The sequence below is a fragment of the Urtica dioica genome, chromosome 8 (assembly GCF_054948205.1).
Source record: "Urtica dioica subsp. dioica isolate 48M chromosome 8, U.dioica_male_clone48M_v1_H2, whole genome shotgun sequence".
In the NCBI taxonomy this organism is placed as follows: Eukaryota; Viridiplantae; Streptophyta; class Magnoliopsida; order Rosales; family Urticaceae; genus Urtica; species Urtica dioica.
Genome location: NC_142763.1, coordinates 27,429,506 through 27,442,944, shown reverse-complemented (window position 1 = coordinate 27,442,944; position 13,439 = coordinate 27,429,506). Strand labels below are relative to the sequence as shown.

The 13,439-nt window shown below is 37.3% G+C and overlaps 1 protein-coding gene across 2 annotated transcripts; it reads right to left on the bottom strand.

Moving 5' to 3' along the window:
- Positions 1-1,523: 1,523 nt before the first annotated feature.
- DAL1 (E3 Ubiquitin ligase family protein) lies at positions 1,524-4,659 on the bottom strand. 2 transcript variants are annotated; one of them, XM_089624377.1, is made up of 12 exons: positions 4,488-4,659; positions 4,191-4,332; positions 4,019-4,071; positions 3,556-3,677; positions 3,345-3,440; positions 3,123-3,260; positions 2,978-3,043; positions 2,504-2,616; positions 2,305-2,415; positions 2,189-2,232; positions 1,983-2,097; positions 1,524-1,885 (listed from the first exon to the last, which is right to left on the bottom strand). In XM_089624377.1, the coding sequence occupies exons 2-12, from the start codon at positions 4,262-4,264 to the stop codon at positions 1,783-1,785; spliced, it is 1,035 nt and encodes a 344-aa protein (XP_089480503.1). In that variant the 5' UTR covers positions 4,265-4,332; positions 4,488-4,659; the 3' UTR covers positions 1,524-1,782. The 2 variants fall into 2 exon arrangements, with proteins under 2 accessions (XP_089480503.1, XP_089480502.1); XM_089624376.1 differs by lacking the exon at positions 4,488-4,659 and having other exon boundaries at positions 4,191-4,384.
- Positions 4,660-13,439: the final 8,780 nt, after the last annotated feature.

Here is a 13,439-nt window from a genome sequence, read left to right as displayed (position 1 = left end):
TTAATTTTTATAGCGTCGTTTTCTTGTCCTTGAAAAGCGATAAACCCCCCAAAAAGTAGCCGACAAAATCATTGGGTCTTACCCAAATCCAAGCCCGTTTCTATTGTGGCATAAAGCCCGAGCCGAGAGTTTGGCCCACAGAGTCATCAGCCTCTCGTCTTAAGGACCGCTTGTCCCAGCCACATTATATTTATCTTCAGCCCCTAGACCCCGCCCAGGTCCAGTCTTCGGCCCATAGGGTCCTTGACCCCACTCGGGTCTAGGCCTTGAACCACAAAGTCTTTGGCTCTGCTTACTACGGGCCGTCAGCGCGAGGGATCCGGCTTCTCCCCTGGAGCACCATGGCTTCGCCCCGACCCACAAAGGTCCGGTCTCGGCTCCAAAGGACAAGGGGAAATTTGCGTCAATGTCACAAATTCGTCGGGTTTTTGCATTTGTGTCACAAAGTTGTCAAAATTGCATTTGTGTCACGTATTTACATTCGTGTCATATGTGCAAATTTCAAATTACTCTCTCTCATCATTTAATCTTTTTATTAGTTACTCCACGTCTTCTGAATTTTTACAATACCTCATTAAAAATCACTTCATCTTTCGCTAAAACTTTCTAAAATTTTTGCGTGCGACTTATTTGCAATTGGATGGTCAATTTGTGACATAAGATGCAAATACCACAAGGACAAGCCTTAATGTCGATCACGACCATGGGCCATAAACCACACTCAAAACGCGTGTTTCGCAGCTCGGCCTCTAATTGTTTGCCGTTAAGTCCAGCTATGTAGTTCTTGGCCTCGATCTTGACCACTGGGCAAATTGAAACTCGGTCCAAATTTCAGGGTTACAAATATAAATAGCACCTTTATTTTTTTCTTTTTTTTTTTCCCCCTAAATGACTGCAAAATGTGAGATTTTAAGCATAAATTGGAAGATAATTTTGGGAAAATTTAAGCAATAACACAAGTTTTTTCTATATCCCAATAATTTTAAAATTTGAGAACATATGATTTGTTAAGACCTAAATACCCATGCAAATAAAACTAATTAAAAAATTTATGACAATGATCGGTAGTTGCAATAAGACGTAAAGAAAAAAAAAATGGATTGTTAGCCTCCGGCTAGTAATTTTAACAATATTTTAATCTAACGAGGCATATTAAATTTTTTTACAGAACTAAGTTTCATATGTTAGTTATTGCTAAATTTCTCAATTAAAATTAAGTTATGAAATCGATTAAATAATGAATACTTGAGAATATTATGCTTTCTTGTTTCCGATTGTAGCATATTAACGTGATTGAACAATTTCCATTATTCCAAATTCAAAGCTTGTCATGCAATAGGAACTAACATTACCTTCAAGAAATGTCACCGTTTTTCTAAAACAAACTCGCTTTCTAATGTTCTTGATTGAACAACGTCACATATATATTAATTGTATGAAAAAACAAGCAAGTATAAATGAGTATCAAATGCAGTAGGTTATGTGAGCACAAAAAGGAATGCAGCAGGTTAAAAGACGAGGTAAAACGTAAAAAGGATGATAAATTATCATTTTAAAAAAAACATAATTACTCTAATATGGCATCCAAAATTTACAAAAAAATTAATAATCCCGAGCTGGTTATTTTCATGTACGATGCGAAAGATCTGTAATATGATCGAAGGCATTTCATATGCTGGCGAACGTTTGATTCACCACTCTTAAGAACTGCCATTTTCGTCGAATTAACAATATCATACAATTAACAAAAGGCGGTTTGTATAGAAAGTAGAAACAAGATCGTCAGTGGCGAAAAGTTTTCACGACCTGCTCGATTCTTCGGCGGCAAAGAGGACAACTAGTCAACTGTGTGGAGCAAGTTGTGCAACAGCACATGTGTCCACACCTGAAAAACACGATGAACGGAGAATTTTTCAATGCCATTCCATTATAGGAAAAGCAAACGAAAAAAGATAGGCTTGAGATGATCAGATATCCCTTACTGGACAAAAACAGCATTGTATTCCTGCTCGAGGCATATCACACACAAATCCGGCATCACTCGGTCTCTCTTTGCACCCCCATCCACTCCACTCTCGACTTTATCGTTTAAACCGTCTGAAAAAAAAAAGGATTTTGTCATTCTCATGCTGTATTATTGATCACATTTTTGTACAAAGCCGTGAAACCCATATGACTAATAACATACTTTCTTCATCGGTTCCGGATCTTTTAGAGGTCGCGTCAAGAACCCTGCACGTTCGAACACAAGCTTCGTTCATTTCATGGACATAAGATGGCGAATTAGTTAACAATGATTTGGACCTTTTCTGGAATTCTCGGTGGCGTCTCCGCAGCATAATGTACTGAAAAGCGTGCTTGGCCATGAGATACGCACCAAAGGCAGCCAAGCCCATGGATGCATATTTATACAGCCTAGGAATTCATTATTGTTAACTATATTAGTGATAAAGAGAGGAAAATAAATATTTTATGAAAAGTGGATTGTATTTATCTGCCAAACCTTGCCCATTTTCCTAGGTTTATAATGAGCTGGTCAATTGATTTGGGAGAGACGTAAAACGGCCCTTTATCGGGTTTCTGTATTCTAACCGTTCCGATGTCATCTTTCGCAGCCTGAGAATAGGTTTAAACGATGATAGTAAAGAGGTAAGTATAGCACGCAATAAACTAGGTCATAATCACAGTAGGAAAACGGCCTGTCCTAGAAAACCAATTTTTTATATTTTATTTTGGAAAACTTTATTGTCAACAGCTTTCTTCACTAGCTTAATATCTATCATGCAAAGATTTAACATCCTGATGATTACAATAGCAGGAGAGTTAAACAGCCGGCAAGTGAACCACGCACATTTTAAGTTTAATTTTATAAGGCGAAAAATATTTTATGGAAAGGATAAAGAGCCAAGTAATTAAGGTTTTATCTCTGATTGCACTAAAAAGTAAGTTGAGAGTTTAATATTACAGCAAAACGTACCTCACCAACAACTGTCAACGAAGTACCGGTCGGAAGTACTCGCTCAATACGTTTGACTCCAAGCATCTATGAAATTAGATGTTTTAATAATCGAAAAAGGATCAAGGGTGACAATGAATGAGATGCAACATTAAACAGAAACAACCTTAAGGCCTTGGAGATAATCTAGTGTCCCTCGTACAAGAGATCTTCCCGACTCTTCAAACACTTCGCTCGCTACCGGTAGCACAAATCCCATCGCACCTCGAGCTCCGACCACATAGGCACGAATAGTCCCATCATCCTTGTAAAATTAAATTCAATAAGGCACTAAGTAGAGTAGGCAATGTAGACCTCATAAGTGACCAAGAAAGAAAGTGTGTCTCACCAGATACCACGGAACCTCTTTACTCATTGATAGCATCAGAGCAGAATCCTGTATCCATGAACCGGCGTCGTTGTGTTTCAGGAAATGTTGTTCTGCCTATAAAAGTGAGTAAATAAATAAGCTATTAAAATCGGTGAAAAAAGCATTGATTCTGCAAGCAAGCGAGGGATGATTTGTATTTATAATTTGTTCAGGGGTGTTGCCAAATTACTGTTTCCTCCACAATAACTCCTCGTAAACCACTGAACTCGCACGTGATTGGTGTATCGGAGCTAACTCTACCAGAAATAGCAACCACCAATGGTAATAAGCGATCGGCGTCTAATAATTCCGCTGACAGGAAAAAGAAATAGAAAAACAAAGGGAAAAATTATTCAAGTTGTCGTGCAAAAGTCTTCGCCATGGAGTCTTTTTTGTATCTTGTCACATCATCTATTTACCAGCATGTGTAGCTTCAACGGAATTAATCTAAATTGAGAAAACTTTTTTTAGTTTCAATCAACACATAAATGAAAATCCGATTAAACAAAAAATCAATCCAATCATCCAAATTTTTTTAAGTGGAATGTAAGAACTGAGTAGTAAAGCCAATAAAGCAATCATGTTCGGTCTCCAGAAACAAAGTATCAATCTCTTCTCCTAAATCAATTCTAAAATAAAATACCATGACACACCTAATTCTTTGAGCTGATTGACTCTCGTCACCGATTTCAGAATCTCCGCGTCCCTACATCACCATTTCGGAACAACAACAAAAAATCGCAAATAAATAAAGTAAAACTCCAATTCGATAATCACAAAGACAAAAAAAAAAAAAAAAAAAAAAAAAAAATTGAGAGCGCAAACCTGCCACTACTCCTTCCGAGAAGGTAAAGAGCAGCTGCGCTGAGGCAACAGCTTAGTCCTCCCCAAGGAAGCATCTTCAACCGCCTTGAAACCTCAAAACCCTAATTTCCGAGCTTCATATGGGTTCCAATGGCGACGGAATCTATAGAAGGAGGGAAAGAGAAGTTTGTGGATAATAGATAAAGAAAGAATCGAGAATTATATATATATATATATATATATATATATATATATATATATATATATTGTTTTGTGTGGACAGTGAGAGAAAAAAAATGTGTGTAATGGAGTGAATACTTTGAGGAGACTTCGTTTGCTGGGAAAGAAGAGAGGGAATGGGATTCTAAGAGTGTGATACGAAAGAGAGGGCTTTTGTTGAGAGTGTCGCTGCGATTCTTGGCTTCACCTGATTTTGAAGCTCAGAGCAGTATTAACCACAGGATCACATAATCAAGTGTGAGTAATCATAGTAACTAGCCGAGTATACAACCATAGAAACTTCTACTTAGAATTAAAAAAAAAAAAAAAAAAAAAAAAAAAAAAAAAATTAATGACATTTTTGCCCCTGAACTTTTCTTCTTTTTTCAAGTTGGTCCTTGAAATCTGAAAACCATGTTTTACATGTTTAAACTGTTATTTTTAACCGTTTTAGTCCTTCCATCAATGTTTTAAGTAAAGATGGAAATTTTATCCCTTATTCATTACTCGGTGTAAACGAGCCAAGTAAGACTCCCTAGTATCGAGTAAACAAGTAAGTTCTGTTAAGATTTTAGCGGGTCCGGATCCGAATAACGGAATAAAAGAACCCGTACATGTTTACTCAAGACCCGATCCGTTAAATACTTAACACTAAAAAAATTATTTATATTATGAATCAACGTTTAGTCGTTTCATGTCTACATTACCATTCAATTACACTCTAAGTTATTGATATATTGTTTTTAAATAACATTTATAATTTTAAAAATTAATTATACGAACAAAACTCTAATTAGCTAACTAATTCGTCGCCACCGTTTGATTTTCACCATTGCAGTCTTAGGTGTGTACCGTGGTTTTTTTTTTTTTTTTTTTTTGCATCAGAGTGTACCGTGTGTTCATATTTTTATTTTTTTTGAAAGTCACAGATTTTCCATTAAAAATGGGTAAAAACCCACCAATACAGGAGAAAAACACATTAGTACATGGAACACCTCAAACCTAATTCGAAATGAAACTAACACTAAGTTCCGGTAATCGCACGTTTTGTGCATGCTTCCGACAAATGGAAGAACGACGAGCACAATAATTGAGCACACATAGGGCTCTTTCAACAAAACCAAAATTGGTCGATGGAAAGATCTACTCAACCTCGGTTTGATGACCACGAAGAAGATGCATCTTCAACCTGTATAAATCAAAACCTAACAGGAAATCCACAACGGGATAGTGGACGACGGCTAATCCGTCTCCAAGATAACCAAGTCAAACAAAACGCAGCAACATGGGATAACTAGCATAAAAACATAAAGCATAACTAAATAAAAACACAACACAAAAAACACAACACAACCAGACCGGCAGATCCGACCACTTCTACACCCGGAAAACTCTTCAGCCACGTCTCTCCCATCCAGAGCTCGAAGTCTCACCGCATACTCTTCTGTGTCACTCCAGTCGGAGGGAAAAACAGAGGAAGCCACCGCAGACCCACCGAAGCCTCAAAACAGAGAGATCGGCGCTCGTAGAAAGAGCCAAACCCGCCAAACCGTTCTCAGATCCGAGACCTGACCACGGTCCCTGTTTCTCCAGCCTCAGCGTCTCCCTGATCTTCACCACGGCCGAACACCAGGTACACCGGCGCGCCGGTCAGAGTGACGATGAGATGAACCGAGGCAAGGACGAAGGAAGAAACGCCACCTAGAGCCGCGCACTCAGTGCAGAGATGCTTCCGAAGCCGTTGCTCACCTCGCGAACAACCGTCCTACCCCCAGGCCGGAGCCCAGGAGGCGGCGGCGACTAACGATGCTAGGGTTATTTTTTTCTCTTTTTTTGAGAGAGAGACGCTTCAGAAGGAGAGAGAAAGTTAAATGAGTGTTCTCCCGTGTGTTCGTATTAAAAGGTGCGTTGTATTATAAATATTTGTATTTTAATTGATCGATTATTTACTATAAGAGTAGTATTAGAAGAATACTATTGTAATATTGTTTTATACTGTGTACTACCGAGTGTTCATTATATTTATATACTGTGTAAAGTATACAAATAATGTTCATACTATTAGAATTTAGAAGAATAATATTATATATTATTGTTAGTATAATTTATAATATTGTCTTGTGATAAATATTGTTTTAGTGTATGTTATCCAAAGCTCTAAATGTCATTTTAGTTGCCGTTTCGAGCTTCCTGATTTACGAAACATCGAGAATACAATGAAAAATCGAACGAAAAAAATGTGAAATAGAGTATTCGATTTGCCGTTTTCTATGGAAATTCGATTTGCCGTTTTCCATGGAAAACCGACAAGCAGATGAAAAATCGAACGGAAAAGATATGACAAATATATTTAAAATATATACATATATATATATATATATATATATATACATTGTATGCAATACATACATGTATTTTGCAATTTTTAAATATATATATATATATATATATATATATTGAAAATACATTGTGTATATAATATTTTATAAATGTATGCTAGTAATGTATATAATATTTTTTATAATTTGCTTTTTAAAAAAACGACACAAAAAAAAAACGATAGGAAAAAAAAAGAAAAATGACAGCAAAAAAAAGCAGCAGCAAAAAAATGACACAAAAAAAAGACGACAAAAATCGACGACGAAACGAAAAACAAACTGCCTTCTTTAGCCGGACACCATCCTCCGGCAGCGGCGCTGTCGTCAGAAATCGGCGAAAATCGTCGACATTTAGAACCTTGATGTTATCTTGTATTTTTTAATGCAGACGAGTAAACAGGTCTATCGAGTCTATCCGACCTAATATTCGGGAAATTTAAAATGGTAATAAGTGGGTAATAGGTCCCACTCTTTTCTACCCGTTTACCTGGCGAGTATGCCCGTTACCCAGCCCTCTCTAAAAAAGGGTAAACATGTCTATTTTTTAACCGGGTCTGGGTAACGGAACACGCGTGGACCTGGCCGGATCCGGACCCGTTGTCATTCCTAGTTTTAAGAATTCTGTCAGTCAAATAGGCATACTTTTATCACGTGACATGGTAATGAGGGGCGGTGTATTAATCTCAAAATACAAGATTAATTCGATTTGTTTTTACTTTTAAGAAGGAAAGGGAAATTGAAAAATAAATTAAAAAAAAGAATACCAAAAGTTTACTCAAATTTGATTACCTAATTGATCGAAGAAAGTTTTCCACCGTTCGTCACAAAACTCATTCGACAAAATCAAAGCAGTTCTAGAAACGAAACTCTATATTCACGATGGGCAAGGTCGGGTCGATCATCATTGGGAGAAGAATCATAATACGGTGTGAAGGGAACATCCTCAACTTCGGGGATAGTGATAGTGTCGATTATCGGCATGATATGTCTTCATGTCTTCCTTTGTTTTCTATTGCCCAGTCGACAACCTGGTTCTTTATGATCTCTCAAATGAACTCCTGGTTGCCGTGACATTGCTCAACCTTCTTGACGATCACGTGGCCTCGTTCGTCTTCTCCTTTCGAGTCTAGTACTTTGAGATAATTTTTCGGTACTTGAAAGAAGACGTTTTCCTCGTAGCATGGACTGCTTGATCCTTCTATGACTTCGCCGATCTCTAGGTTCGCGCAAGCTCCGCTTTCATCTCCTTTAGCTCGGCCTCTTTTGCGACGATGGCAGCAGACATATCAGCATTAGCCTCCTCCGGCTTCTTCTTCTCATTATCCTACTAGGAGTAGCACTTCATTCAGTTGTTGATCTTAGCGAGGCGGTCATCGAGGTCGGCCTGAAGCATCTGATTGTCGAGAGAAAGATTAGTCACGTCCTTTGAAAGCTTCTTGATTGCCTCATCTTTCTTCGCCAGGTCGGCTTCTAGAGATTTGAATTTCTCCTTCATGAACGCCAGCTCAGCTTGAAGAGACTTGGTGCCAAGGTGCACTTTAGCGAGCTTCTCACGCTTCCCTTCAGTATCTTGGATGCAACCCTCGTACATGGTTATGCCCGATTGAGCTTGGCGAGTTATTAACCCCAACAATATACCCCGTCATGCGCCTGTACCAGGCAGGCTCTAGAAGGCCTGATACTTTAGGCAGATGCATGTCTGGGTCGGCAAGCTGAGAAGCAGGCCACTTGGTGAGTAGAGATCATTCATCAGCTTATGTACCTGATTGAAGTGGAAGGCAATCCGGTTCGCCTTGTGGACTTTCATTGGCGCCGGAGCAGAGTCAGGTTTGCTATCACCTCGCATATACGAGGTGGTGCCACCTTTGACGAAATCCATGGCTTTCCCCTTCCTCTTCCTGGTGAGCTTGTCACCTTCCTCTTCTTTCTCATCTTCGATTGCTTCGACCTGTGACGACCCGACTTTTCGGACCATCATACTAAGCTTAATTCTTTTACTTAGAAAAAAAATAGTGGATATTTTTTTTTTTAAAACGTCATTTCATTTATTTATAAAGTTTAGATTTTAAAATAAAAACGACTTTGAAAATAACCAACATATGAAATCTTACAAAAACATTATTTGAATGTATGAGAAATACTTAATTAGGAATTTCCAAACTAAAGTAGATGGTTGGAATATTTAACGGAAACAAAACCATAAAAATTCAACTTCAGTTTTTAAAAAAACTAATTACACTTGAAAAGTATCTTAAGCATAAAAATCTCAAACCGAGTGTTTAGAAAATTTCGTAGCGGAAGTCTTTTAAATAAGCGAGCGGAACCACAACCCAACCCTTTAGCCATCGAACGCCGCTGATCCACCCTCCTCACTTGTTCATTTGTTGCTTACCTACAATACGGACGAAAACACATAATATGAGCTAACGCTCAGCGAGAATAACTATGACTCACAAAAAGATGAGTAATGCGATGCATGATCCGGTTATCAGTGTTTTAAAAACCAACAGTGTCATGGTCTTTGGTATCATAAATCTTATCATATTTTTTTCGGGGTGCCCCTAGAGTAGTCAAACCAATTTCAGTATACACTTTGGAAACGAACTACGGGGCTGCGACCTCCCATAGTTCACACCATCTAATAAACATATCATATGAGAAAACTCCCTTTATGAGCCCGTAGGTCGGCTCGAGAGAATTCTCTTAATACCTCCGTAGCTCGAGGCGGTAAGACTCTCTTACTTATCTTATCACTTGATTATTTGTGTTACATACAAAGATGACATATGACATAAACATAAATAAATCATGCTAATAATTAGAACATGTTATGCCAAAGTTGTACTAAACTCATACATAAACTCATCATAACCAGACATAATATAAAAATCACAATTCACTCAATAATCCATACATGCATAGAAGAAATATTACACAATCAATCATATAACACATATTAACCAATTCATATCACACACTCATCATAATTAATTTTAAACTAATCCGTATTGTAGTGAGATTATTCTCACCTTGTTTCGGGAACGTGCGACTTTAAACTATCGAACGATCGGAAAACGTATTTGGCTCGGGACCTAAATGAAAGAAAAAAAAATAAAGCTTATCACTAACTATCTCTGGTACTTTTTTAAAAAAACATACAAGGCTACTGGAAAAAGAATTCCAGAAATGAAAATTGGACATGAAAAGACCAAAATACCCTTAATCATAAAGTATCGGGGAAAAAAGTTTTCTGGAAAAAAATTCTGAAAAAATTACAGAAGCTAGAGAAAAGCATAAAATGTAAAAAGACACTTTAAAAAAACTTCTGGAACCTATCTGCGCACTGGTCCAAAATTTCAGTTTAGAAATAGTTCTGCTAATTAAAAACTCATCAAAATTTTAACATATAATATAAACACATTAAAGTATCTTGTATAAAAATTTCATTCCAAAATACATGTTCTAGGTATTTTTAAAAAAACAAGACCTTGCTGATTGAATCAATGTAAAATTATATGCGCACCGATGGTAAATGATTTTTATAAAATAAACCATTCAACTAAAAATCATAAAATTTTAAACACATACTAAAAACATCTATAAATATTCAGGTATAAAAATTTCGAAAAGAAAATAATATTTGTAGCTGTATAAAATGAGACGTTAAGCATACCAAAATTTAATCATCAGTGGAAAACATGTAAAAGTACACTTTCATGGGAAAAAAAATTGAAACATCTCAGACCACTCACTTTTATAAAACAAAAATGTTTAACCTTTCACAAAAAAAAAGAACAAACATTTATTTTATACCAGAATTATTATTCTATAGAAAACAGCCCAAAAAAAAAAATTTAAAAACAATGATAACTCATACAAAACGAATAATAGAGTTTGTCTATGAAAAAGTTATTCTAACCTTGTCTATGTCTAGAGAAAGGTCTGACAAAGATTTTAAAACACATCAAAACCCTCTAAACTTTTTCTCATGTAAACGTGTATGTGAAGGATTAAAAGTATATTTTTTTGGACTATGGAGATAATGGAGAGGGAGGTATGAGGAGACGGAAAGGCTGATGTTGTGACAGATGATGGATCTAAGGCTTTAGTGTACATAAAGGAAGAAAATCAATCAAGTCTAAAAAAGGAAGAGAAATATTTGAATAATTCTTTTATTTTTTTTAAAGGTAAACCTCTATTCTTACTATTGAAGAGCTGGTAATTGAATAGCAATTACACAATATCTTCAATGCATTCAATATAATGCTTTTTTCAAGGATCCAACGTTAATTCCTTATACCGAATCCCATTAACAGCCATGCAAAATAAACTCTTTCTATATATATGCACATGCAACATCATAATTCATATCATACCTTGTATTATATACAGTAAGTTTTATTAATATATTTTCAAGTAAGATATCAAGAGGTGATATTCATATAAAGTAATTTATATTTGTGAATTCACATCACAAATGTAAATTTTATCTAGCTAAAAAAAAGTTTAGGGTTTCACACGATCTGAATTGTCTTTTTCTTCTTCTCATTGTCTTTCCTTCTCCTTTTCTTCCTTCCGGACTCCTTCTCAGTAGTCTCAGAGGCCTCTGCTTTGAGGATCCTCTTCGATGGTGCCTTCCTTTTCTGGGCACCTCCGTGATCGCTGCGCCCTTAGTAGCGTGCTCCGCGCCGATTGCGGGGTCATCGATTCCTTTGACCCGTTCTCCCGAGGTGACTTTGTCGCCTCCTGCATCAATCATCTCCTTCACTTGGAAAACCTCCTCAAAGTCCAATGGGACCGGAGGGATTAGAGCTTTGGAGACATCACACGTCACATCGACGGAGGACTCATTCTCGACCACCATAGTCAGTGTTTTGGACGGAGTCAACGTCGAGGTTGAGGCCGTGAGAGCCTTGTTCTTCTTCCTCTCGAAACAACTGTTGATCAAAACATTCATGTTGTCGTCAACTTTTGCATGAAGTCACATACTTTCAATAAAAAAAATGCTAAGAAAAAACTCGAGAATAAAGAAGTTACAAAGTCAGGCTTACTTTCTTCTTCGATATCGGGGATGAGGGGAACTGGCCAAAGTCTAGCAGCAATGTGCCTCGCGGGACCGAATGAAGACCGTACGACTTGACCTTTCCTGAGCTTAGCGAGCATGTAATTGAACTTGTCGTTCACTGGCAGGGCTCGAGCTTTCTTTGAAACAGAAAACAACAAAATAACATGATAATAATTTCAGATCGGCACAAACAAATTAACAGTCATTCAATGATCATTGAAATAAGTAATACTCTGGGTACTAGCCTAGGTCGTCTGGAACGAGCTGGTGTGAAGACCCAGGGAATGCTCGCTGATGACGAAGTAAAAATATAAGGGCTATCCCACGCGGTAGCTTTCCCATGAATTTTATTTAGAACCAATTTTAATGGGGACTTCGACAAATAAAAGCACTTTGGATAATGCTTCGAATTTTCTTTGACCATACACAGACATAGTAAATCCATCACTGCAAGGTCAACTCCAAGAGTTATGAGTCCTTTCATCATACGAACGAAGTTCAGGCAAATCTGATGGATGGTAAGCTTGAGAACCCTAAGGTATTACAACAGGAGAGGATGAATCGAAAACCTAAGACCGCATTTCTAAAAGAAATATAATATACACAACAATACTTGTCTATGATGGTCTCTGCAATGGCACCATGAATAAGAGTAAGTAAACGAATGTCATAGGGAATCTGATATTTCCTATGGTATAATTCTAAGTCGGTGGAACTGACCAGGGAATGCAACAAAAGATACTCATTCCCACAGCAAGAGCCTAAGAAGAGGACCCTGGGTTAATTCTAAGTCTGACATGATTTTTGGGTTTAGTTGTAGACGAGCTCAAAGAAAGATAAAGAACTACAGATGAACTGACAATATTTTCGAAAGCATAGTGATCGAACTCAAAAGAAATTTGAGCGAAGTTAGAAATCCTATAAGCTCGCTAGAGAGAAAATGATGAAAAAAGTGAAAAGTAAAGAGAAGTTACATGGAAATATCTTCGCGTAGTAAATATAACGAATGGTTTGGAAGTGACCTTTGAAATCATTTATAAAGGGTGGTTAAAACACACTTTCTGAAAAAATTTCATTATTAACCATCAAATTAGATTTTATCTCCTCTGTCCGCATTAAAAATCCCAGCCGACATGCCAAAAAAGGTTCAACTTCGGAATCGTGGGCGACGCGACACATGTAAGACATGAAAAATCAAATACTTTTGCCAAAAATCGGGATGAGCTCAATCCCTTTAATCTCTTAGTCTATTTAATATAGTCACTAAAGCCCAATAGTTTGACGTTCGGCCGTCAAGCCCAATAGTCACTAAATCCCATTTCTACGAAACGATTTAAGAACTCATTAAATGACATATAACTATCGTCTTTTGTTTATTATTCGTCGTACACCTCATATGGCCCTACCCAAATGTATTTACGAGCTCATGGCACTTGTACTGAAGATCATGACAAAGTCGAAGTAAGCGCAAGAGATGCGATCTCGTCTTGAGACACGGAGAGTTGACGATTTCTATCGAGCACACTCAAACGAGGAAACAGCGTGGCAGAAAAATAGGGAATGAAGGATGAAGTCGCCATCATGTGTCCCCGGGGATATTTCATCTCG